This window comes from Lissotriton helveticus, chromosome 1_1 (assembly GCF_964261635.1).
Source record: "Lissotriton helveticus chromosome 1_1, aLisHel1.1, whole genome shotgun sequence".
Taxonomy (NCBI): Eukaryota; Metazoa; Chordata; class Amphibia; order Caudata; family Salamandridae; genus Lissotriton; species Lissotriton helveticus.
Window position 1 is genome coordinate 1,791,507,366 of NC_136057.1, and position 25,069 is coordinate 1,791,532,434.

Below are 25,069 nucleotides of genomic sequence, written 5' to 3' on the forward strand. Positions count from 1 at the left end.
GATAGGTGACTCCTCCCCTGGACTACAGTGCGCATGGGCATCTTCTCCATCCTCAGATTGTTTTTTTCCGCCATTGGGTTCGGATGTTATTCCTATACTCCAACTTCGGAATCGAAACTAAACTTTTCTAGAGGCTAAAAGGCCTTCGACTTCGACGGTATTGTTCTCGCTCGGTACTTCTTGACTCGATCACGCCTTCCATCTCGACTCGGTCATCGACGCGGGCCGCTAGGCTTTATCGATGCCACGTGGGCCTGCTGTCGATGGAAAGGAGCCCGTTCAAAAGGTGCCCACAATGCCACTCCAAGTTCCCGCATACTAACAGACACACAGTATGCAACAAGTGCCTATCACCAGACCACAAGGAAGAAACCTGCCCAGCCTGTGCCCAATTCTGTTCGAAGAAAACGATCCGGATTCGACGGGCCGCTAGGCAAGAGACGCAGCGACAGGCACCGGAACCAGACAACTTCTTTGAGGATGAACAGGAACTTCCAGAAGGAGAAGACTCTGATCTGGAGATCATCACCGTTGAGGACCACTCGAACTCCGATGACGAAATCCCACCGGGGCAAACCGTGAGTATATTGCCCCCGACACCAATTAGCCTGTTACCGAAGGCTCCGATCGAGGCATCGCCTAAAGGCCTTAGCCACGATCCGAAACATCATTCGGCAGCCCCGCCGTCCGGCTCGGCTTCGAAAATAAAGACCAAGCCTTCAGACACCCCAGGTCAAAGTAACGTTACCCCAAAGAAGGTTCTACAACCCAAAAAGGTCGTCGACCCGTAGGGCGTCGAATCAAAGAAGGCCGTACAGCCTAAGGGCGTCGACCCGAAGAAGGCCGTCGAGCCAAAAAGCGCAGAACCAAAGAAGGCCGTCGAGCCAAAGAAGGCCGCCGAACCGAAGGGCGCCGACCCGAAGCAGGCCGTCGACCCAAAGAAGGCCTCTGCGTCCAAAGTTGTTTAACCGAAGAAGGTTGCCGACACAGAGGGCGTCGTACCGAAGCCTGTGGCCCATCCAAAAAAGGTTATCGAACCAAACAAAGGCACCGACCCGAAAACAAGTGCTCCTAAAAAACCAGTCGATCCGAGAAAAATTGTCGACTCGACAAAAGGCAGTCAACCTAAAAAACCTGTTGAGCACAGAAAGCGCATCGAACCTAAAGATCCGGTCGATCCACAATCAATCGTCGAGCCGGACAAACAGCCCGAGCCGAAGAAGAGCAATAAGGCACCGAAAGTCGTCGAACCAAAAAAGGTTGTCGACCCGAAGGCAACGGTAGATCCAAAAAAGACTAAGCCAAAAAAGTCAAAGACACAGCCACAGACAGTGGAAGAAGAACTCTTCTACCCAGAGCCATCAGAGGATCAAGAAAAAATATACAGCAACCCTGAGACTGGTAAAGTCACTATTTTACACAGGAAAAAGAGGCCATTGGACACTGAGCCTCATTCCACCATTCCTCTGAAGAAAAAGGACTTTGGGACTTCGCCCTCTAGACCATTCATTCCTTTCTATCCCACTATGCCTACTACGCCTTTTGCTCCTTACTCTCCTACTCACTCTGGGGACAATGAGGGCGACACAGGGGAAGATCCCCAATATGATATTAACTATCCTGAGGATCCTAACCCTCAAAATGAACCATGGGTAGAGCCCACTGATCCATATGACACGCATCCCATCCCTGACACCTCCTCATACCCAACAAGGCCGTCACCTACTGACGACACCATTGTCTTCAACCAGCTAATAGATAGGGCAGCGCAGTACCACAATGTAGAGATGCACAATGAACCTATAGAAGAGGACTTTTTATTTGACACATGCTATACTACTGAGAAAAATGTCAGAACACTCCCTATGTTGAAAGGGGTCCTAAAACACGCACCAGACATATTTAAAGATACAGCCAGAGCACGTGTAATGAATCCCAGGATTGAAAAGAAATATAGAGCGGCCCCTACAGACCCTACTTATATCAGAGGTCAGTTGCCATTAGATTCACTGGTGGTGGACAACGCATGCAAACGGGCCAACTCACAGACAACAGGAGAAGCTCCACCTCCTGATAAAGAGTCCAAAATACTAGAGGCCTCGGGTAAAAGAGTAGCATCCCAGGCCTCCAATTCATGGAGAATTGCAAATACACAAGCTCTACTAGCTTGTTACGACAGGGCACACTACGACCAACTTGAAAGTTTGATGCAACACATGCCTGAGCCTTTCAAGGCACAAGCTACTGACCTCATACAGGAGGGGAAATTTATTAAACGCCTCCATTAAATGCGCGCTTGATGCAGCGGACACTGCAGCCAGGTCCATTAACACGAGCGTCTTATTACGAAGACATGCATGGCTACGCATTTCTGGCTTTAAGAATGAGGTGCAATCCACCATTCTGATAGATAGATCTGCCTTGTGGATTCCTCACCTTGTGAATATCCCCCCTGCGTCAGCAGCTTCCGGAAATTCTTTTTGTAGCTTCGCACCGACGTCACAGAGGCACGGCATCGCGCGCGACTCCGCTGACGTCACCGACCCCATATCAGGCCCACGCCGGCGTGATGACATCAGTTCCCTTTTTCCGCGTCGTCGACGCTAACGGTTTTCTAGGGATCGTCCGTAGCTTTTGCAGTAACTTTGTTACCTTGTGTTGTTGGTGTTTCATTGTCTTCTCTTTCGACATGTCTTTGAAGAAGACCGGATTTAAAGCCTGTGGAGAATGCGGCAAGACCATGTCCATTACGGATCCGCATGAATGCTGCTTATGGTGTCTTAGCTCCGACCACGACGTCGATGAATGCCGGTCTTGTAGGAAGATGACACCTAAGGCCCTCCGGGAGAGAGAAGCTAAACTTCTTGTGGCGAAGCTTAAAAGAAGTAAGGAGAAGAAGAAATCGAGGTCGCGGACTCGACGCTCGAGGTCAAGATCTCGCTCGAGGTCGCGATCGGACTCGTCCTCGGCCCATGCTTCGAGGTCGTCTAAAAAGAAACATAAGAAGAGGACCCATGAATCCCGACATCGCTCGAGGAAGGATTTGGGTTCTAAGCCGAAGTCACAAGTGAAGCTGGTTGAGAATGAGGTGGTGTCATCGGCTTCGGAAGATCAGGACGCCGGAGGTCAGGCGTCGCATCCGAATTCGCCAGGTTTGCCGAAGCAGACAGCGAATCCATCTCCGGTTCCATTCCATCCTCTGGATCGGGAGGATGAAGGTGAGGGGGAGATGGTTGGAGAGGGAGAGGCTCCGTTGCCCGAAGGTCTATCGACTCCGGTGCACCAGCCTGACGAGGAGGTCAACGTCGTATCGACTCCACGCCCTAAAGAGCAGCCTGGGGGTTCGTACCCAGCCTTTCCGGCTCCAGGTCCGGATCCGACGCATTTTCTAAATGCGATGTATGGTATTTATTCCAGGGCTATGTACCCCTCTGGGGCTCCTGTTGGTCCCACGGGTCCGATGGCATTTGGTCTGGGTGTTCCCCAAACCTATGCTCCTGCGCCCTTTATGCCGGCTCCGGCGCCGCATTGGCATTTTCCGACGCCGGCGAGGCCTTCGACTCCGAAGTCGACGACGCCGAATCCTTCAACGCCGATTTCATCATCCCTGATGCCGAACCCTGAGCGACGTCGTGGGATTCTTCCTCGTCCGATGTCTGGGTCGGCGCCGGCTCAGACTTCGACGGAGCCGACAGTGGATCCGGCGGCTTTGAATGTGAAGCGCAGGTCGAGGCGTGAAGTCCAGAGGCTGATGGAGGAAGAGAGCTATCGTGAGGAGTATTTGGAGGAGGGTGAGCTGCAGGATCCTGAGGACCCTTTTGAGGATCTTTCAGTGGCCAGTGGCCTTGAACTGTCCCCTGAGTGGGATTTGGTTTCAGTACCAGACGAACCCTCTAAAGATGTGGCTCCTTACCACGTTGTGATTAGGAAGGCTGCAAGTTTGTTGAACATTGCTTTACCTACTGCTGAGTTCAAGTCAAATCTTCTCACAGAGGTCCTTCACTCTCCATCATCGGTGTCTGAACCATTGCTGCCCTTTAATGATGCCCTTAAAGATCCAATTTTAGAGGTTTAGAAGAAACCCTTGTCAGCTCCTGCTGTGTCTAGGGCTGTTGCCAGAAGGTACAGAGCTGCTCCTGATGACCCAGAATTTTTATCCACTCACCCTCTGCCTGAGAGTTTAGTGGTGCAGGCGGCCTGTTCCAAAAGATCAACGGGAGCTTTTCCTCAGTTTCCAGCTGAAAAAGAGTCGAGAAAGCAGGATCAGGCTGCTAAAAAGGTTTTCTCCTCTGCAAGTATGGCGCTGAAGTCCACAAATGCGACCTGCCTGATGGGGCGTTATATTCACGCCCTTATGGACACTGTAAAACAGTTGGTGCCCAAGTTGCCGGAGGAGGATAGAAAAGATTTCCAAGAGGTTATCTCTGACACTCAGGCTGCAGCAAGGCAGGTGATTCAGAGTGGTTTGGACACGGCGGACTCTGTGGCAAGGGTCATGGGCTCTTCTGTAGCTACGAGGAGAGCTGCGTGGCTGAAGTCGAGTGAATTTTCTTCAGATGTCCAATCTACATTGTTGGATCTCCCGTTCGACGGATCTGGTTTATTTGTCAAGAAGGCAGACGCTGCTTTAGAGCGCTTTAAAGACAGCAGGGCGACAGCCAAGTCATTCGACCTTCAGACCAGGGGCACTTTTGGAAGGCGTACTAGAGGATTTAGCAGATCTTCCTTTCGTTCCTTCAAGTCAACGCAGCAGCAGCCGCAGCAGCAGCAAAACACGCTGTACAGGTCTTATAGGGGCAAGCAAAGAGCCCGTTCTCGAGACCGTCAAATCTCCTCCTCTTCCTCCTCTTCCCCGTCCCAGCCCCCTGCCAACGCAGCAAAGCAGCCCTAGATCCGCCATTCCGGATCATGTGGGTCCGGTGGGGGGTCGGCTTACCCATTTCCTACGAGATTGGGATTGATAACATCGGATCTTTAGGTTCTCAATCTCGTGGGGAATGGGTATGCTCTTCCCTTTTGGGAGTTTCCCTCAAATTACCCACCTTGCCAAGGTTTTTGTTCAGAGGACCACCTGCTTCTCCTGCAGGAAGAAGTCCTGGCACTGTTCAGAAAGGGTGCGATAGAGATGGTTTCGGAGCAGGAGAGGGGTCAGGGATGCTACTCCCGGTATTTTCTGATCCCCAAGAAGGATGGCAGGCTTCGGCCAATCCTGGATCTCAGGATCTTGAACCTTTACCTGAAACAGGAAAAGTTCAAGATGCTCACTCTTGCGCATGTTCTTAAAGCGCTGCTGGAAGAGGACTGGATGGTGTCGATCGACTTGCAGGATGCATATTTTCATATTCCCATCTTGAAGTCGCACAGAAAGTATCTCCGTTTTACGGTTGGGTCGCAGCACTACCAGTTTGCGGTCCTTCCGTTTGGTCTTACTACTGCGCCTCGAGTCTTCACCAAGGGGATGGCAGTGGTGGCAGCACATCTCAGGAGGTCGGGGATTCCTGTATTCCCGTATCTGGACGACTGGCTGATCAAAGCGGAGTTGCCAGAGAAGGTGCTCCTTCATCTGCAAGAGACAACTCAGTTGTTACACAGGTTGGGTTTTTCGATAAATGTACCCAAGTCTCACCTGGTGCCCTCCCAGCGCAACCTGTTCATAGGTGCGGTACTGGACACTACTGTATGTCGTGCATTCCCTCCTCCTCAAAGGATTCGCGACATACAGGAAATGATTCCTTTATTCTACAATGGAGCGGTTGTTCCAGTCCTGAAGGTCTTACGTCTGCTCGGTCTGATGGCTTCTTGCATTCTGTTGGTCAACCATGCACGCTGGCACATTAGGGCACTCCAGTGGTGCCTCCGCAGGCAGTGGTATCAGCATAACGGAGATCTCAGGGAGTCAGTGAGGATCTCCAGCGAAACTGCAGCAGATCTGTCTTGGTGGAGCGTGGAAGGCAATCTGTCGCAACGAAAGCCTTTTCAACTTCCTCCATCGGTGGCCACGGTAATAACGGATGCATCCACTCTAGAGTGGGGTGCTCATCTGGGGGACCTGGAGGTTAAGGGTCTTTAGTCTCCAGAGGAAAGGTTGCTTCACATCAACCTGCTGGAATTACGGGCGATACGTCTGGCACTCAATGCCTTCCTTCCTCCCTTCCCTTCGCGGGCGGTCAGTTCAGGTCCTGATGGACAACACGACCGCGATGTGGTATGTCAACAAGCAGGGAGGAGTGCGTTCGCAGTGTCTCTGCAGAGAGGCTCTGCGTCTCTGGTCCTGGGTTCAGGATAATCAGATTTGTCTGATGGCAAATCTGGCCGGAGTTCAGAACGTTCGTGCAGACAGTCTCAGTCGGCAGTTCTCTGCCGACCACGAGTGGAAGCTTCATCCAGAGGTGGTTCGTCACGTCTTTCGGACGTGGGGAACTCCTCGGGTGGACCTGTTCGCCACTCGCGAGAATGCTCACAGCCCGTCATTCTGCAGCTTCCAGTTTCCGATGCAGGGAGCCTTGGGGGGACGCGTTTCAGTTGAGTTGGGGCTCGCAACTCCTTTACGCGTTTCCTCCCATACCCTTGATTCCTTGGGTTCTGAGGAAAATTCGCCAAGACCGGGCCCAAGTCATATTGATCGCCCCGGATTGGCCAAGAAGGGTGTGGTACTCAGACCTTCTCCACCTCTCCTCTCACCCGACGCTCCGTCTCCCTCACAGGGCAGATCTCCTCTCCCAGATGGAGGGGCAGGTTCTACACCCCCCCTCCAGACCTTACACCTTCATGCCTGGAGATTGAACGGGGCTACCTGAGTTCTTTTTCTCTCCCACACGATGTGGTGGATGTCATTTTGTCAGCCAGGCGTGACTCCACTAAGTCCATTTATTCCTATAGATGGTCTAAGTTCGTTGCTTGGTGTGGGGAGAAGTCCATTGACCCTTTAAGGGCTCGTTTGTCCAATATTCTTCAATTTGCTCTTTCCTTGGCCCAGCAGGGTTTTGCGGTGGCAACCATTAAGGGTTATTTGTCAGCCTTATCGGCTTTCCTTTGTTTGCCTGACCAGCCCTCTTTGTTTAAGTCACCTATTGTTTTATGGTTCATCAAGGGCCTTATCAATAAATTTCCTCCCACTCCTTTTATTGTACCTCAATGGTACTTGAACCGTGTTCTTATATTTTTGATGGGTTCACCTTTTGAGCCTTTACACTCATGTCCCTTGAGGCTTTTGTCTTTCAAGACGGTCTTCCTTGTAGCAATTACCTGGGCAAGGAGGGTAAGTGAGCTTCAAGCTCTTAGTTCAAGGCCCCCGTTTTTATCCATTCATGCTGATCGAATGGTTCTTAGGACCAGGGCTGCTTTTCTGCCGAAGGTGGTAACTCCTTTCCACCTGGGGCAATCCGTTACCCTTCCTACCTTCTATCCTCCCCCTCACCCTTCCAAGGAGGAGGAGCGGCTTCATCGCTTGGACCCTAAGAGGGCGGTGAGCTTCTACCTGGACAGGACCAGAGAGTTCAGGTTGGATGACCAGCTGTTCGTTGGGTTTGCTGGCTGCAGGAAAGGAAGATCTGTGCACAAGCGCACACTTTCAAGATGGATAATTTTGTGCATCAAGATCTGCTACTCCCTGGCCGGTAAGGAACCTCCAGAGGGTATAAGGGCTCATTCTACTAGAGCTAAGTCTGCAACATCTGCTCTTTCTAGAGGTGTGCCTGTAGAGGACATTTGCAGAGCCGCGACTTGGGCCTCCCTCCACACTTTCGCGAAGTATTACTGCTTAAATACCGAGGTGAGGAGGGACGGCCACTATGCGCACTCTGTCATCCAGGATTTCTTGGTATAAGAAGAGTGGACACCCTCCTTTGGGAGTGGGGACTGCTGTGGGACTCTATTCACAAGGTGAGCAATCCACACGGCAAATGTATCTATCAGAAGAACAAGTTACTTACCTTCGGTAACGCTTTTTCTAGTAGATACAGTATCTGCCTGTGGATTCCTCACTGACCCGCCCGCCTCCCCGTTGTCTACTCTTGTATACCATGTTTATTGTATATATTTATATATATTTATTGTCAAAGGAAATGTTATGTTGCTTTCCTTTATTGTTTTCGCACTATGTGTGTAATCTGGACATTGTGTACTGTGTATACTTTGTATTGTTCTACTGCCATTGGTCCGCCCGTGTGCCTCGAAGGCACGGAAAAAAGGGGCGGAACTGATGTCATCACGCCGGCGTGGGCCTGATATGGGGTCGGTGACGTCAGCGGAGTCGCGCGCGATGCCGTGCCTCTGTGACGTCGGTCCACGTCGGCGCGAAGCTACAAAAAGAATTTCCGGAAGCTGCTGACGCAGGGAGGATATTCACAAGGTGAGGAATTCACAGGCAGATACTGTATCTACCAGAAAAAGCGTTACCGAAGGTAAGTAACTTGTTCTTCTTAACCAACCAGTCAATCAAGACTTCCTTTTCGGGCCTGCTGTCTACACCATTTTAGACAAAATGAAGAAGGATACGGAAACCGCAAAAGCAATGGGTGCATTGCAGTTTCAACAACACAGAGGTTCCTTTTGACGCTCCTCATACAGAGCAGCTACACGAGGCAATACTTCACAAACCTCATCTACATACAAAAGCAACACACAAGGTTCCTTTAACAAGAACTCCAACACCGGAGGTTATAGGGGCAACAATAATAAGGGACGAGGACGTGGAGGCAATAACACCAGAGCCTCCACTGCCACAAAACAGTGACTTCATCACACTACCTCCAGACCATCTAACACCAGTCGGAGGCAGAATCCAACAGTTCCTACCTGTCTGGAACTCAATTACCACAGACAGGCGGGTGAGACAAATTATCCAGTTTGGCTATTGCCTAGAACTCACCTCTACCCCACCAAACATACCACCCAGGTACCGTCCTATGTCCAAGGAACACATCACCCTGCTACAAAAAGAGGTGAGATGCATGCTGGAAAAGGGGGCCATAGAGCCAATACCTTTCCAACACCAAGGGATAGGAGTATACTCACTATACTTCCTTATTCCCAAGAAGGACGGTTCACTCAGACCAATATTGGACCTCAGACCCCTAAATCAATACATACTGTCGGAGTACTTCCATATGATCACACTACAGCAAGTGCTCCCGCTGCTCTAGCAAGGAGACTTCCTAGCAACATTGGACCTCAAGGATGCATATTTTCACATAACCATCCTTCCAGCTCACAGGAAATACCTCCGGTTCACAATAGAAGGTCAACACTACCAACTCAAGGTTCTCCCCTTCGGGGTAACCACAGCTCCAAGAGTGTTTGCAAAATGCTTAGCGACAATAGCTGCACATCTCAGGAGGCAACACATCCACGTGTTCTCATACGATTGGCTAATACAAGCAAAATCGTACGAACAGTGTGCAAAAGACACGTCTCAAACACTTCAGCTGCTACACAGCCTAGGCTTTTCGATAAACTACCCAAAATCGCATCTACAACCATCCCACACACAACAATATCTGGGAGCTACTATAGACACCTCAGTAGCAAAGGCATATCCAAACTCAGCAAGGATAACCAGCATGCAGATGCTCATTCGCAAATTCCTGCCACAACACTCTTTGCCAGCTCGAGTCTTCATGCAGCTCATAGGCATGATGGCGTCCTGCATATTCATTGTCCCCATGCCAGACTACAAATGCGTCTATTGCAAGAATGCCTAGCACGGCAATGGAACCAGGCTCAAGGACAACTAAAATACCTAGTGTTTGTAGACAGTCGCGCTTACAACTCTCTGCAGTGGTGGAACCCACAAAACCTTTCGAAGGGGTGACTGTTCCAAGAGCAGGTTCCACAACTAGTACTAACAACGGGCGCATCACTGACAGGTTGGGGAGCCCATCTACTTCAATACACAGTACAAGGGCTCTGGACAATCAAACAAAAGAACCTGCATATCAACCAACTAGAGTTGCTGGCAATATTCCTAGCACTAAAAGCGTTCCAAAAATACCTGTACAGCAAGACTGTGTTGATCCGGATGGACAACATGACAGCCATGTACTATATTCAGAAGCAGGGAGGGACACACTCCCCACAGCTATCCCACTTAGCAAAGAGCATATGGAAGTGGGCAATTCCAAAAGACATCTTTCTCCTGGCAGAACACCTCCCAGGGAAAGACAATCAAATAGCGGATCTGCTCAGCAGACACAGCCAACAACTTCACAAATGGGAGATTCACCCCCAAGTTCTCCAGCCATTCTTCAAACAGTGGGGGCACCCAGGAATAGACCTGTTTGCCACAAACCAAAACTCAAAATGCCGGTACTTTGCTGCCAGATTCCCACATCCGCTGTCACAGGTCAATGCGATATGGATGAACTGGTCAGGCAGATTTGCGTATGCTTTTCCCCCAGCACCACTGATCCTGCTGGTGGCACGCAAACTGCGGCAACAGTCACTCACACTAATCCTAGTTGCTCCCACATGGGCGAGACAGCCGTGGTACACAACGTTCTTGGAACTTTCAGTAGTTCCTCATCAAAGGCTGCGCCTCGCACCCCATCTTCTAACTCAGAACCATGGAGAAATCAGACACCCAGAACCCAATCAGATGAACCTAGCGATCTGGCTCCTGAAGTCTTAGAATTTGAATACCTTAACTTGCCTCCAGACTGTATGAACATCATTAAGGAGGCAAGACGAACGACCACTAGAGCATGCTATGCAGCTAAATCTAAGAGATTTGTTATTTACTGCAACAATAACCAAATCAACCCATTAGACGCTTCCATTCAGAACATTATATGATACCTACTGCATCTTCAAAGATGCAACCGAGCCTACTCTTCAATAAGACTACACCTTGCTGCTATAGCAGCATACCTTCAAAACAGACAACACCTTTCACTGTTTAGAGTACCAGCAATCAAGGCTTTTATGGAGGGTCTTAAAAGGGTGATTCCTCCAAGGCACCCACCTTCCCCAGTCTGGAACCTAAATATAGTACTTACCAGACTCATGGGCCCTCCTTTCGAACCTTTACACTCATGCGAATTGCAATTTCTAACATGGAAGGTGGCATTCTTGATTGCCATTACCTCACTCAGGCGAGTTAGTGAGCTACAAGCATTAATAGTTCAAGAACCATTCATGCAAATACATGCTAACAAGGTAGTTCTTAGAACAAACCCTAAATTTATGCCAAAAGTCGTTTCAACTTTCCATATCAATCGGTCAATAGAACTGCCAGTGTTGTTCCAAAATCCACAGTCAGTTCGGAAAGAGCCCTACACACACTGGACGTAAAGAGAGCTCTGCTTTATTATGTAGACAGAAGGAAATCATTTAGGAAAACAAAGCAACATAAGGGGAATCCCATATCAAAGTCAGGAATAGCCAGATGGATAATTAAATGCATTCAAATTTGTTATCAAAAGGCAAAACGCACTTTAACCGTACCCCCAAGAGCACTCTCTACAAGGAAATGGGGGCATGCATGGCTTTCCTAGGACATATCCCTCTTGAGGACATATGTAGAGCAGCCACATGGACTACCATGCACACTTTCACAAAACACTACTGTGTAGACGTGCAAGCAAAGCAGCAAGCTGCTGTAGGTCAGGCTGTCCTCAAAACTCTCTTTCAAACTGCTGCAGCTGGCACAGGTAACCACCGCTAGAGGAGATATACTGCTATACAGTCTATGCACAGATATGAATTCAGCAGCCCACTTGCCTCAAACGGAATATGCTACTTACGAGTATTCATCTGTTCTTGGCATGTAGGGCTGCTGACATTCATATCGCCCGCCCTCCTCCCCGTTGCCTGTCGCAGCTGCAGCATTATCTTTTGCATGGACATCTCTTACTTTACTATCTCCATCTCTGCCACAATGGCGAAAAACAATCTGAGGATGGAGAAGATGCCCATGCGCACTGTAGTCCAGGGGAGGAGTCACCTATCTCGTGATACTTCGAAGACTCTTCCAGGACAACAAGGTGCAATCATCCGGACCCAACACTAGGCGGCGATCTATGCACAGATATGAATGTCAGCAGCCCTACATGCCAAGAACAGATGCATACTGGTAAGTAGCATATTCCTTCCAGAGCCGGTCGCAGTTGCGAGAAGGCTCTGGATTCACACTGCAGGCGCTTTCGTGGAGGGCAGGAGAGGTCACCCAATGCTGGACATGAGGTCAGGATTGCCAAGCAGACTTCACTCCGCAGGTGAGCAACTCGGGCCATCAACGTCTCGTGCAGAGTGGGCTGGCGTTGGGGTTCTGCCGGGATCTGGAGTCTTTGGAGTCTGTTTCTTCTGGACAGGTCGACTGTCCTCGGGAGATTGGAGTCTCTATTGAAGACAACAGTCCTCCCAGGGGTTTCGGAGGTTGTGCTGCATGACTGGTCGCAAGTTCAGTCGACGCAGGAGACTGGTCGGTAGGGCTGGGGCCAAGGCAGTTGTCTTCTTCTGGCTTCTGGTGCAGGATGTCTTCTTGCTTCTTAGGTCGTCACAGATCTGGGGGGGGGGGCACCTTATTACTAAATTTAGGAGGCGTTTTAGGGGAGTTCACCTCACCTGGGGTCACTACACCCTCTGTAATGCCACCCTCCTGTGGGAGGGGGCATAGACCTAGCCCTGATTGGAGGGGTCCCCCATACTCAAGACGGCAGGGACTGAAAAGTGTGAATCACCTCGCTTCCTCCCACCTTACGGGTGGGGTTGGCAATAGGCACACATCCTGTCTTTCTTAAGGTTCCCGCCCAAAGTGGGTGTGTAAACCAGGGGATGCCATCTGCTGCTAGCAGCAAAGACTGGGTTTTGCTTTAAAAAGGCGGCAGGCCTTTGCAGCAGCCCTCTTCGAGCACTGGCCTATCCTGGGGGACGAGGCATGACACCTCTGCCCAGGATGTGCATTGTTTCCGGTCGCATAGAGCAGGGGCTCTCTAACCAAGGGTCCAGAAACATGTCTGGTGGTGGCTGGCAGTCTACAGCTGGTCAGAGACCACACCAGGGTTTGTAGGGATTCAGGGGGCACCTCTGAGTGTCCCACCGTCTACATGGTACAATAAATCCCACACTGGCATCAGTGTGGGTTTATTGAAAGGAGTAGTTTGGCGCTAAACACTCCTGTATTCAGTGAAGCCATCATGATGCTGTGAAACTCGAGTTGCTGAGTTTTCAGCACTTGTACTCTCTATGGCTCCAATGGCACTTACAATATTAGGAAATGGTGCCAAATATTGTAGGGGCAGATCTGCTTATACAGATGTGCCCTCATCTGTAGTATAGTGCACCCTGCCTTAGAGCTGTGAGGCCTGCTAGAGGGGGACGTACCTATGCTGCCAGGCAGTGTTAGCTGGCATGGCACCCATGTCTTGTGCCATGTTGAGTTTGTCGTTTTTCTCCCTCACAGGGGCATGCAGGCTGCAAGAGCAGTGTTGTGGTCCTAGTAAGGGGAGTCCAAAGGGACCCTCTTCAGCTCTCAGGCCTTATGTACCCAGGGTACTAGTTATTAGGGATTTACAGGGGGGCAAAAGTACCAATTGGGAGTTTGTTTTAGGGAATGAGCACTGGCACAAGGCACCTAGTTGGCAGGGAACGTATGCACTACATTTGAAACCACATCAAAACCAGACAAAAAAGGGAGGGGGCTAACCATGCAAAAGAGGCACTTTCCCACACCTGGAAACATTATCCATAATTGTAAAACATCAATCATGATTGATGCCCCAAGCAGAAGCCGTACCGATTGTCATGAGGGACAACTACATGCAGGATAGCTTCAGCTGCTGTTTTAAAGAAAACATATGCCTCTTCGAGTTCTTTTCATAACAAAGAGAACTCGAAGTGATAATTCCTTGCCATCTGGTGGTGTTATTCCAGGACAGAAGGAGAAAGTCTTTCAAGTCCGTGGTCAGGGATATTGGCTTATACTTTTCCCCCAATTTCCCTTGTCCCAAGGGTTTGTTGCCAGCTGAAGGGAGAATGATGTACGCCCATACTAATTCCAGAATGGTATGTTATGTTCAATAAACTATGTTATCACTATGAACAGTATTAACGCCTTAACCGCGGCGGACATTCCGCCGCGGGGCATTCTATTGAGTGGGCGGGGCCGCGGCTGCCAACGGACATGCGCAGCACTACGGAGGTAGTGCTCGCGACGGCCCTTGGCCGACAGAAGCAGCGAAGGGGTTAAATCATCATTTGCTGGCCATATGGTAGGTAATGTCACAAAATGTATTTCAACTGTAGTCCAATGCGATTGAGATCACGCTTTGTAATTTTCTCATAGGCAGCCCATGTGGTCAATTCAGACTTTAAGACCAGTAAATATCTCAGTTGCTGAGTATGATAATCAAGTAAAACTCAAGGACAGAACAGTATCCACAAGCACAAGACATTCTAGCAGCAGTGTGTGCAAAATTCACGATGGAGTGCTGTAGTCACTGACTGCTAATCCCAAGCATACTGAAGCACCTTGCATCATGGGCGCCTTACCTACATTACATTAGTCATCATCTGAGAATTTAATAATGTTGCTAGTGATTACGTAGTTTGAATGTGCTACCTACTATTGTGGAACTCTAGTGATTATTTGACTCTACGTTCTCTTGCCAGAAAAGGTTAGGGGGGTATGGAACCGGCATCGGTGAGCCATTCAGAAGTGGGTCATTGTAGATTTAGCACCTGTTTGCCCTGTATTCTGGGAGTACAACAAGAGGGATGTGCAGCATCCATCTCCTAGTTGTTGCATGTATACTCATACTAATTGCACCAATGTAGGCCAGGCAATTTTGCTACACAGGCCTTTGATATCTCTCAATAAAGACACCAATCAAGTTCAAACCAGCCAGGTATCTACTGTCTAGGACTCTCGGTCATATTCTACTCCAAAAGTTCACTATCCCTGCACCTTACTGCTTCAGATCTAGGGTATGGTCTCTTCAACATTCCTCTACACCAACCGAAACGTATTCAGACAGCTAGTGCAGCTTTCACTATAAACACTTACTCCTTGAAAAGGAAACATTTGTGCATCTGGACCACGTCTGTGCACATTGATGCACGATTAATGTTTTACTGCCTTACCTTCTACATCTTGCTGAATTAGATTTAAAGTATTCATCTGTTAGATATCTCAGCGCTCCAAGCTGCTCTCTTTGTTCTACCAGAGTGATAAAGGAATTTGAGTGGGCTGCTTCACATTTTTCCACCCCTGACAAAAAGCACACCTGGTTGCAAGTTGAACCCTGTGCTAGAGGCATCCACTAAAGATCCATTTAAATATTTACACAATGCCTCTCTTCAAAACTTTCATGGAAGACCAATCTTTCATTTTACTATAACATTTGCAAGGCTCAATAGTGATGTCCATGTTTTTTCTGTTATCTGACATCCATTCAACTACGTTATTTGACATTTTTCATTTAAAATATTGTGGCTCTTTCTACGAATCCACTATTGATGCCTAACGTATTAGCGTCATTCCATCTTAACTAAGCTAACCTTTTTTTTCTCAACCATCTTTTGCTGCATCTACTGCTGCACGTCCCTTACATCGATAGAACAAAAGACTTTCAAAATCAGATCAACTTTTCATCTCCTTTGCAAATTTCAACAATGGTCTCTCAAAACAAGGCACTGCTAGATCACAGCTTGTATTTTCTTATATCCTGCCACAGCAGTCTACATCTCAGACACAGAAGGCATGCCAGCCACACTCATGCCAACCATAGCTGCCCTCTTTGCTCGATGTCTCTAAGAATGTATGCAAGGGAGCAAAGTGACGTTCACCCTTACTTCACCAAACATCGATGCCTGGATATCTGATCAAACTCCAAATCTTTAGTTGTTTATGCTCAGCTTGTTTCACTGAGGTGAACCTCGTTTCCACCTTCGTTCAGTTTTTACCCATTTATATCTTAGAAATATTTTAATGTAGCTGTTTTCGTACCCATTAACGAGGTTCCTTGCATTTTCTCTGAGGTACGAAAATTTGACAGTTTGAGACTTTGCTGAAAATTTGAGCACTGAACCTCTCCCCCTCATTTGCTGGAGTTCGGGTTATAGTATGAGGTGGATTCGCTGCATGTTGCCCTTTAAATTATTTTTTTTGCATTGTTAACATTGTTTTGTATTGGCTATGAGGATTTCTATCCTAACATCTTGGAATTGTTCAAGCCTGTGGCTGTATCAAAGATGCACATGCTGAACTAATTACAGGTACATACATTTTTCTTCTTCCCCAATCAAGATTCTAGATGCAGTGTAATCTGAAGCAACTGTTTAGGATGGTGTGAGTGTCTTGTATCTGTCAGGTGTGCGATTCACAGATCAGACTAAAAAAGCAGTTGCAGAAGCACCACTTTGTCTTGAAATCATTTTGACTCCTAATGTCCTGTAGAAGGCAGGGAGCTTCAGAAGAATATCGCTAAATTGTCTGCAATGCAGGAGGCAGAGTCAGAATTAAACTTTAGATGTGGTCTCCAGGGCAGGACTTGGGTATGTAGAATTGAAAATAAAACAGTGTTAACAGGCTCCAGACAAATAATCTACGCCTTTAGGGAGAGTCTTGAAAGCATAAGCTACGTTTAATGTCTAGCTATGCAATTATGTTAAAGATAATGCATCCGTACAAATGGAACACTCGCAGAACATCAAAACGCATACATATATGAATTTTGAATTGGGTGGAAAGAGGTTAAGAGACAATCCACTTACATTTTTAATGTATGCGGCTGGATACACCTCGTTTAAGTACCTGTAGGTTACCCTGGGGAGACCTTTTTCTTGCTTACTACCGATGCTGGCCCCATGGACACTCTGTTTTTTTACCAGCTCCGGGTGACCTGTAGAAATCTTCATCATACTTTTACCCAGCCCCTTACATCGTTGGCTCCTCTTGATATGCTCTACGCTTCCGCTTCCCCTTCTCCGAAGAAATTGGCAACTAAGATCTATGCTTACAGACTTGCGGCTTCCTCCGTCTCCACCGATCGGGCGCGTATTGCGTGGGACGAGGACTTGGGAATCGTGATCTCCCAAGCAGATTGGCTGTACTGTTGCACTCAGACCAAGCGCCTTTCCCCCAACTATCGTTTGCTTCTGTTTCACTTTAAACATATACACAGATTACATCGCACCCCTGCTCAGCTCCACAGATTAGGTCTTGTGGCCAGTGATAGATGCTTGTGATGCTCTGCGCCCACGGCTGACTTTGCTCATCTCGCCTGTTTATGCCCCCGAGTCTCAGCATATTGGCAGGAGGTCTGTGCAATTATCTCAGACATCACTTCTTCACTGCTCCACCCTGACCCCACGATCTGCCTTTTTGGCTTCGACACCTCCTGTCGTTTCACGGCCATGCTGCTGGTTCTGGCGAAAAGCAGGGTCTCCATGTGTTGGGGCTGTGGGCTCGGGCCCAGGGTGCCGCTCTGGCTTGAGGACGCATCTCGCTGCCATACCCTGCTGTCTGAGTTCTGGGATCTCCTGCCAGCTAAAACCCGTCCACTGGATATATTGGGCCCACTAGTCCCCTATCTCTCAGACCGCGACTCTCAGCGTTCCCTCCCGCGCTCCCCTCCTGCGCTCCCCTCCTGCTCCCCGCCCGCGGTGGCCACCGATGCTGGTCCATAAGCTGGTCACTTTGTTTCCTGGCTCCCCCCTCCGCCCACCCCCTTTGTGTTTGAGGCACCCCCTTGGATGCTTGTTCTTGCCCCCCGTCACTGAATCTCTGATACCTCTTCACTGCGTTGTCTTTATTTACGCATGAACGTGCAAGTATCTCTGATGTGTCGCATTGTATTGATATGTCTCATTTTATGCACTTTTGGTAATTATGTAATTGCACTGTGCTTAATTTTTTTCTTAAATAAAGGTTTTCTGAAAATCAAATTTAAAAAAGTACCTGTAGGTAACTGACAAACTGTAGGCTAGTGGGGTCCTAAGCTCTAGTTAATGGACAGACTAGGTAGAACTCGATATCATGTGTACAGTTATTAGGCAGCTATAGCGAAAGGGATTTTTGGCCCTCTGGAATGGGCAGTCAGAATGGCTGCAGCCTTATCTTTACATGTGGGGACAGTAAATGTGCCTGGGACTGTGTTTGCCATCACACTTAATATGCCCTTATTACTGCTTAATGTCAGTGGTTGTGCACAGCGACTTGCTGCTCTTGGGCTTTACCGCACTGATTCCTCCACTTTGACTCAGACTGTGCCTCTGGTATTTACTATCCTCATCCTATTTTAAAACACTCACTTGTCTCTGTTTCCCTCCACAAGGTGGCAGAGCTGAAGCAAGAACTGAAGCTGCGGGGTCTTCCTGTGTCTGGTACAAAAACTGACCTGATAGAGAGGCTGAAATCCCACCAGGATGGCAGCACAATGCCCAAACCCAGTCCTACTCGACCCAAAACAGGAGAAGTGGTGGTGGCATTTTCTGCTGGGCGACAGAGCACTGCACCCGCAGAGGCCCCTATGATATTCGGCAGCACCAGCTCCTCTCCCCCACTGTCACCAACACCCTCTGAACACTCCCTGCTCAGCCTGGATGATGTCTCGTGCAGTGACGCCTTTGGCGAAATGGTTTCCTCCCCACTGACTCAGCTGACCTTGCAGGCCTCACCAGCACCCACAGTAAAAGAGGAGCCACCAGCTGCCACTTCTCCAGCAAACTGCAGGGATTCCGATATGCTTGACAAGGACCAGATGCTGCAGGACAAGGACAAGCAGATTGAGGAGCTGACACGTCGGCTGCTACAGAAGCAGCAGCTGGTGGAAATGCTGAGACAGCAGCTAGAGCAGGAGAAGCGGGCACAGCAGCAAGGACTAGCAGGTGGCAGTGCCACCTCTTCATCAGTTGCAGCCCAGCCGGTGCCCTGTCAGCAAATCAAGCAGGAGGTAGACTTTTCACCCTGCCAAGCAGAAGAGCCCAGTACCCTTTTCCTTCCCAGCCAGGATGACCCAGGCCAAGACCATTTCGACTTGGCCAAGGAGTCCTCTTCTAGCCAAATGGACACTTCAGAAACTGGCTCATTGCCAAAGCCTGTGGCGGTGAAGCAGGAGCACCCACCCAAAGCAGACATGACGTGCCATGTGCCAGCAGTGCCACACGTGTTCCTCAGCCATCCGCCTGGTGGCCTAAGCCAGCTCCTGAAGGGGGCCAGGTCACCTGCCATCATCACAGACTCCACTGGTGCCCACCTGCTTTTCACAGTAACCAATCAGAATGCAGAGGCACGGAGCCAGTCGCCCCAGACTGGTGCTCTGCAGGGACGAACAGGGCTACAAGTAAGTGCAATCTCAAGCTTACATAATCTGCAGACGTACATTAATGGCTTTGAGACTGGTTGTTGATCGACTGAAAGTTTTGTTTGTGGCTGGGGTTGAAAGGTTAGCCAACAGAGAATGTTAACAGATTCACATACCTTTATCTCCTGATAGCTACAGGGTGGACCTGAAGTCTTTTTCCTTTTTTCAATTCTGCATCCTTACTAAGAGCTTTTTAAACAAAACTCTAATAATGATGAGGTGAACCCCACAATGCCCATCACTGCTACATCTTCGCTAATCTGTTTGCCCACTGTTGAGTAGATTAAGAAGGACTTTGCAAAGCACATGTACCTCTACCCTTTTCATGTTTGACACCTCTGCCTTTTTGGTTTTAGAGAATTGCATTCACTGACTTTATAAATGGAAATAAGGTTCTGGTATCTGGCAGGTTGGCATTTTTCATTTCTTTGGTCTCTTCCATGTTTTGGTTTATATGCTAGGGATGGGACTGTTTCTCTTTAAGTTGTGCTGCCTCATCATGGTAAAGCTGCCAACTTCAACTTTGTGTGATCATTTTAATAGTATCTAATCTACCCCACCAAGACAAAAATAGGGGAGACCAGGAAGATAATAATTTTTGGAGTTTAGATTTTAGAACAGTGAAATTATCAACAAGTGTATCAGGTATAGTGGGAGAAAACAAGACTCCTAAATATTTAATCTTTTGGGGGCACCATGTGAAATTGGTCTTGTGGAACATATAATGAAAACAAGAGGAGTTTAGTGGTAGGACGGAACGATGAACACATCCGAGCCCGATGGCGGAAAAAAACAATCTAAGGATGGAGTCGATGCCCATGTGCACTACGATCTAAGGGAGGAGTCATCCAACAGACAAAGACTCTTCCAAGACAACAACAAAGTGTAATCATCCGGGCCCACCACCAGATGGTGATCTAATGCTATAGTGTGTGGTTCTGCAGCCCTACATGCCAAGAACAGATGCATACTGGTAAGTAGCATTTTCCTTCTGTTGCAGTAACTCCTCCACTTTCTGCCAGACTACTGGTGCACTTTTTCTTGATGTGCCCTGGGTCCCTGCCAATCAGGTTCTCAGGGCCTGTGTTCTTTCCCTGAAACTAACCCAATTGGCATCTCTGGCCACATATCAGCCCCTGGTAAATGGTACCACAGGTACCCAGGGCACTGTGACCAGAGAAGGCCTCTAAGGGCTGCAGCACTTATTGTGCCACCCTAAGAGACCCTGTACCCTGACACTCACACACTGCCTTTTCAGGCTGCATGTCTTGGTGCAGAACAAAGTGAAGTGTTGACATGTCACACATCCCTGTGTGCCATGCCCATACACCAGTGCCCTGGCACACATCAGTCACCCCTCTAGCTGGGTGCCCTATGCCAGTGGTGAAGGTACAGGTGCATGAGCCCTATACCCCTACAATGCCCAAGTCCATTCCTGGGCACTGTAAGTGCAGTGTTGCTATTAGGAGTATATGGTGCTGGAAGTTTGTCATTATGAACTCCACAGCACCATAATGGCTACACTGAAGACTGGGAAGATTGGTATCAAACTTCTCACAAACTTCCCAGCACATTCAACCTACTCTGATGCCAGTGTGGGATTTAATGTAAAATGCGCAACAGAGGGCATCTTGGAGATGCCCCCTGAAACTCGACCAACTCCTAGTGACCTGAGTGGCTGCCTTGGCTGCCACCACCAGACATGGTTCTGGAACACTGGGTCGAGTGCTGCTGCTCTCGGGGGCCTGAAACAATGTACATCCTGGGACTAGGTTCCAAGCTTCCTCCCCCAGGATGGGCAGGGTTCGCGAAAGAGAAGCTTCAAAGGCATGCTGCCTTTGTGAGCCTCTGTACCAGCTGCCTTTGTGAGCCTCTGTACCAAGACCTGCTTGGTTCTAAAAATAAACAACCGTATATTTTTATACAAAAGCAATTGTCCTAGAGTTCAGTTCTTGAGTGTGTGAATTCATTTGCTGACTGAGTGTGTACATCAAAAGTTTAACACTGTCCTCTGATACTGCCTTACTGCTCGACCAAGCTACCACTATTAGAGAGGCCGGTTCTATCGAAGTTTAACCTCTGCCTACCTCTGGGGACACTTGGACTCTATACACACTATACCTCATTTTGTTGTAGTATATATAGAAAAGGGTAAAAGGAAGTAGAGGGATTAGACCTAAATTAAAACATCATCACATAAGCAGAAAGTTTTATTTCTTGAGAGTTTATTTGAAATCCAGTAATATCAGGGTTGCATCTGATACGCTCAAAAAAAGGCTCCAAACAGAGGAGAAAGAGCAATGGAGATAAAGGGCAGCCTTGGCTAGTGCCTCTGTGGAGTTTAAAAAAGTGGGGGAAATGGCCATTAACAAACACACAGGTTCAGTATATAACAATTTGATTAAATAAATAAATAAATATGTGACCAAAACCAAACCATCTAAGGGTAGAGAACATAAATTGACAATTTATACAATCAAATGCTTTCTCAGCATCAAGCGACAAGACTGCTAGGGGAGAAGGATATTTATTCCCAAGGGCAAGAATATTAGAAATCATTCTGGAATTATCAGATGCAAGCCTGCCCTTAATGAAACCCGATTGGTCAGGCTTAATCAAAAGGGGGGATGATATCATTCAAATGGGATGCTACATTTTTTGCAAAGACCTTACAATTATAATTGATTGACGAAATGGGTCGCTCATTTTTACATAAGGTAGGGTATTTATCAGGTTTGGGGATAATAATTATAAGGGCTTCTAAAATAGAACCACTGGCCTTAGAATTAGATAAAAACGAAGTGTAGAGCAAGTAATTTGGGAGCAAAATCGAAGAGAAAAATAGGAGAAGCTCAACATAGAAGCCGTCAGTGCCACGAGCTTTGGCTTTTTTTTTTTAGATTTAAGAGCATCAGTAATTTCCAGAAGGGAAATACCTTTTTGGAGGGAGGAAATAATTTCAGGAATGGAAGGGGGACTAGGGATTCCCCCCAAAAAAGATTCAATATCATCCTCAGCGGGGTTCGTATCTTCAGTGTATAATTGTTCGTAATAAGACTGTAAGGCCTTAGTAATGTTAGAATCTGAGGACAGCATCGTATTACTATGTTCACATCGAATAGGGCCAACAGTTTTCCTCTCTGATTTAATTTTTAAATAATTGGCTAACATTTTACCAGCCTTGTTTTGGCCACCATGCTATTCAGACTTAATCTTGATAAGGACATTACAAGCGTCAATCGTGACAATTTTATTCAAGGCAGATTTAGCTTTAATCAAATCCTGTAAATTCGAGGAAGATTTGGAGGTCAAGTAAGCATGTTTGAGAACTTTTATATGTTGGATGGTATTTAGCATTTAATGCTTTTTTCTTCCTGGCAGAGTAAGCGATTGTAAAGGCCCTGATGAAAGCTTTAAAAGCATCCCAGTTGTTATGGACAGAAGTATCATTCGAATGATTCATTTGCAAAAAATTTATTAATAAATAAGATTGCTTCTTAAATAAAGGTTTGGTCTGCTAATAAAGTATTATTGAAACACCACCGACCCTGTTTAGGAGTAGTGAAGGACATATCAAAGGAAGATAAAACAGGAGCATGGTCGGAGATAAAAATAGGACCAATCTCTGATGATTGAATAGTAGGAAGTAAAGATTTGTAAACCAAAACGAGACATAGTGTGATGTACATTAGAAACAAATTTGAATTCACAGGAATCAGGGTTACAAATTTTGCACACCTCAAAGAATGGACGAGAGGAGATGGCAGACTCTCTATCAGTAAAGGGATACAACCGCTTTTTGAAGTCATTAGCAACAAGGATATTGGGATTGGGATTGGGAATAGAAGAAAGTTTCACTTTAATACTATGCCAAAATTCCGGGTCAGATTTAACTGGTCTATAAATATTGAAAAAAGTAACTTAAAAAAAATATATAATGGCATCTACCAAAACCCATCGTTCGTTCGTATCACATTCAGTGGATATAATTTGAGCATTAAAACACCACTCTTACGATTAGCAGCAGGAGAAAAAATAAGCTGTTTAACCCATTGACATTTAAGTTTGAGAGATTCAATATCATTACAATGCTTTTCCTGTAAAAAAGCTACATGACAATTAGAAAATGTAGATAAATGATAAAATCGCTTTTGGCGCTTTACGGGGTGACTGAGACCATGAACATTCCACAAGACAACATTAAACATGTTGCGGGGTAAGGAAGGGTATGTGGAAGCAGGTACAATGGGCTGCAAGAACAATATAAAAGACAAAATAACACCATACAACAACTACAACATAATATAAGACAAAAGCGACATGTGAGAATAAAGGTTAAAGAAGGGAAAGGAAAAGAAAGTCCAATACAAAAAAGAAGACAGAGGGGAGGGAATAAGAAGGAGAAAAATGTAAGACTGATCAAGGAAAGGAATCCAGATCTGAATTAAGACGGTTAACAGGTAGAGGAAGGGCATGTTAACACCGAGAACAAGGACGGCAACAAGAATAAAAATAAGAAATAGACAATAAATATCCTCTTAGCGAGTGGAGACTTCGAGAATGATGAAAAAGGAAAAAGAAATTTTACTGAAATTAAATTCCAGGCAAAAAGAAAAAGAACGTTAGGTGCCTTCATGGGTAATCTTGCAGAGACATGGATAAAGAATGCCATATTGAATGTTCAAGTGTCTCATCTGGGGACGAAGAGCTAAGAATTCTTTTCGACAAGCATTCATTGCATTAGAGACATCTTGTGAAATAAAAAGATTATGGCTAGACCAAATAAGGCCTTCAGGACACGCATAAGATCAGTGATTTTCAAAAAGAGCATTATGATACCACGTGGCTTAGTTGAATTAGGTTGATGGTGGCCCAACCGATGTGCACGTTGAATGTTGAAAGGCGATGAAGATCCAGGAGATCTGGAAGAAACTTCCTCAAGAAGGTCACAATATCAGAGCCCTCAATATTCTCTGGAAGACCGTAAAGGTGAAGATTATTTAGTCGATTTCGAAATTCAAGGTCTTCGGTGTGAAGTTTGAGTTTATGTATTTCTTGCTCTAATATCAAAATTTTGGTAGATATATCTTGAAGATCTTCCACACGCTGTTCCAGTTCCGACACCTTCCCCTCCATTCCAAGCCAGCGATCCTCAATTTGTTGTAGTTTTTCATTAGTTCCGCTCATTAATGGTTGAAGACCATGTACCTCTACAAGATAGAATCTAAGACAGGATTCTGAGAGGATAAAATAGGAGACGGAGGGTAATTTTTCGCTCTTTTTGGTTTTGTACCCAAAGTAGTTGGTTTGGAAGATGCGTGTAAATCACTGGCCATCATGCTTTAATGAGAATGAGTATGACGTTGAGTAGGTAATAGGGAAGGGCGATTCCGGCCCATGCAACAAGAGGAAATATTCAGTTGTAAATATCCAGAAATGGCAGAATCAGAAACATTGGTCCCTGGTGCTAATAGATAATGTCATTTAAAGGCAACCCAGTTAGAAAGAAGAACTTTCAATGTAAATATCAACAAGTTGCCAGAGGAGATTAGGAACCAACTTTAAAAAAAAAGCACATTCCAGAATACAGATGGTACTAATGTCAGTTAAGGCGGGGAAAACAGTACGTAATAAAAGAGAAAAAGCTTTGGCATGAGCACCTCAACCTAAAATGGCGGATAATCTTGACAGGATGAAGAAAAGTAACACTGCAGCTCATGCAATAAAAAAAAAATACAAAATTATGTATGAATTATTATGCATAGTGC

At 47.0% G+C, this 25,069-nt stretch overlaps 1 protein-coding gene across 2 annotated transcripts in view; it reads left to right on the top strand.

Annotated features, from left to right (window-relative positions):
• MRTFA (myocardin related transcription factor A) overlaps positions 1–25,069 on the top strand; it is a 287,728-nt gene that overhangs the window by 220,236 nt on the left and 42,423 nt on the right. For both annotated transcript variants that reach the window (XM_078640591.1, XM_078640585.1), the window contains exon 12: positions 18,273–19,280. In XM_078640591.1, coding sequence (XP_078496717.1) covers positions 18,273–19,280 — 1,008 coding nt within the window. The remainder of the gene's footprint in view (positions 1–18,272; positions 19,281–25,069) is intronic.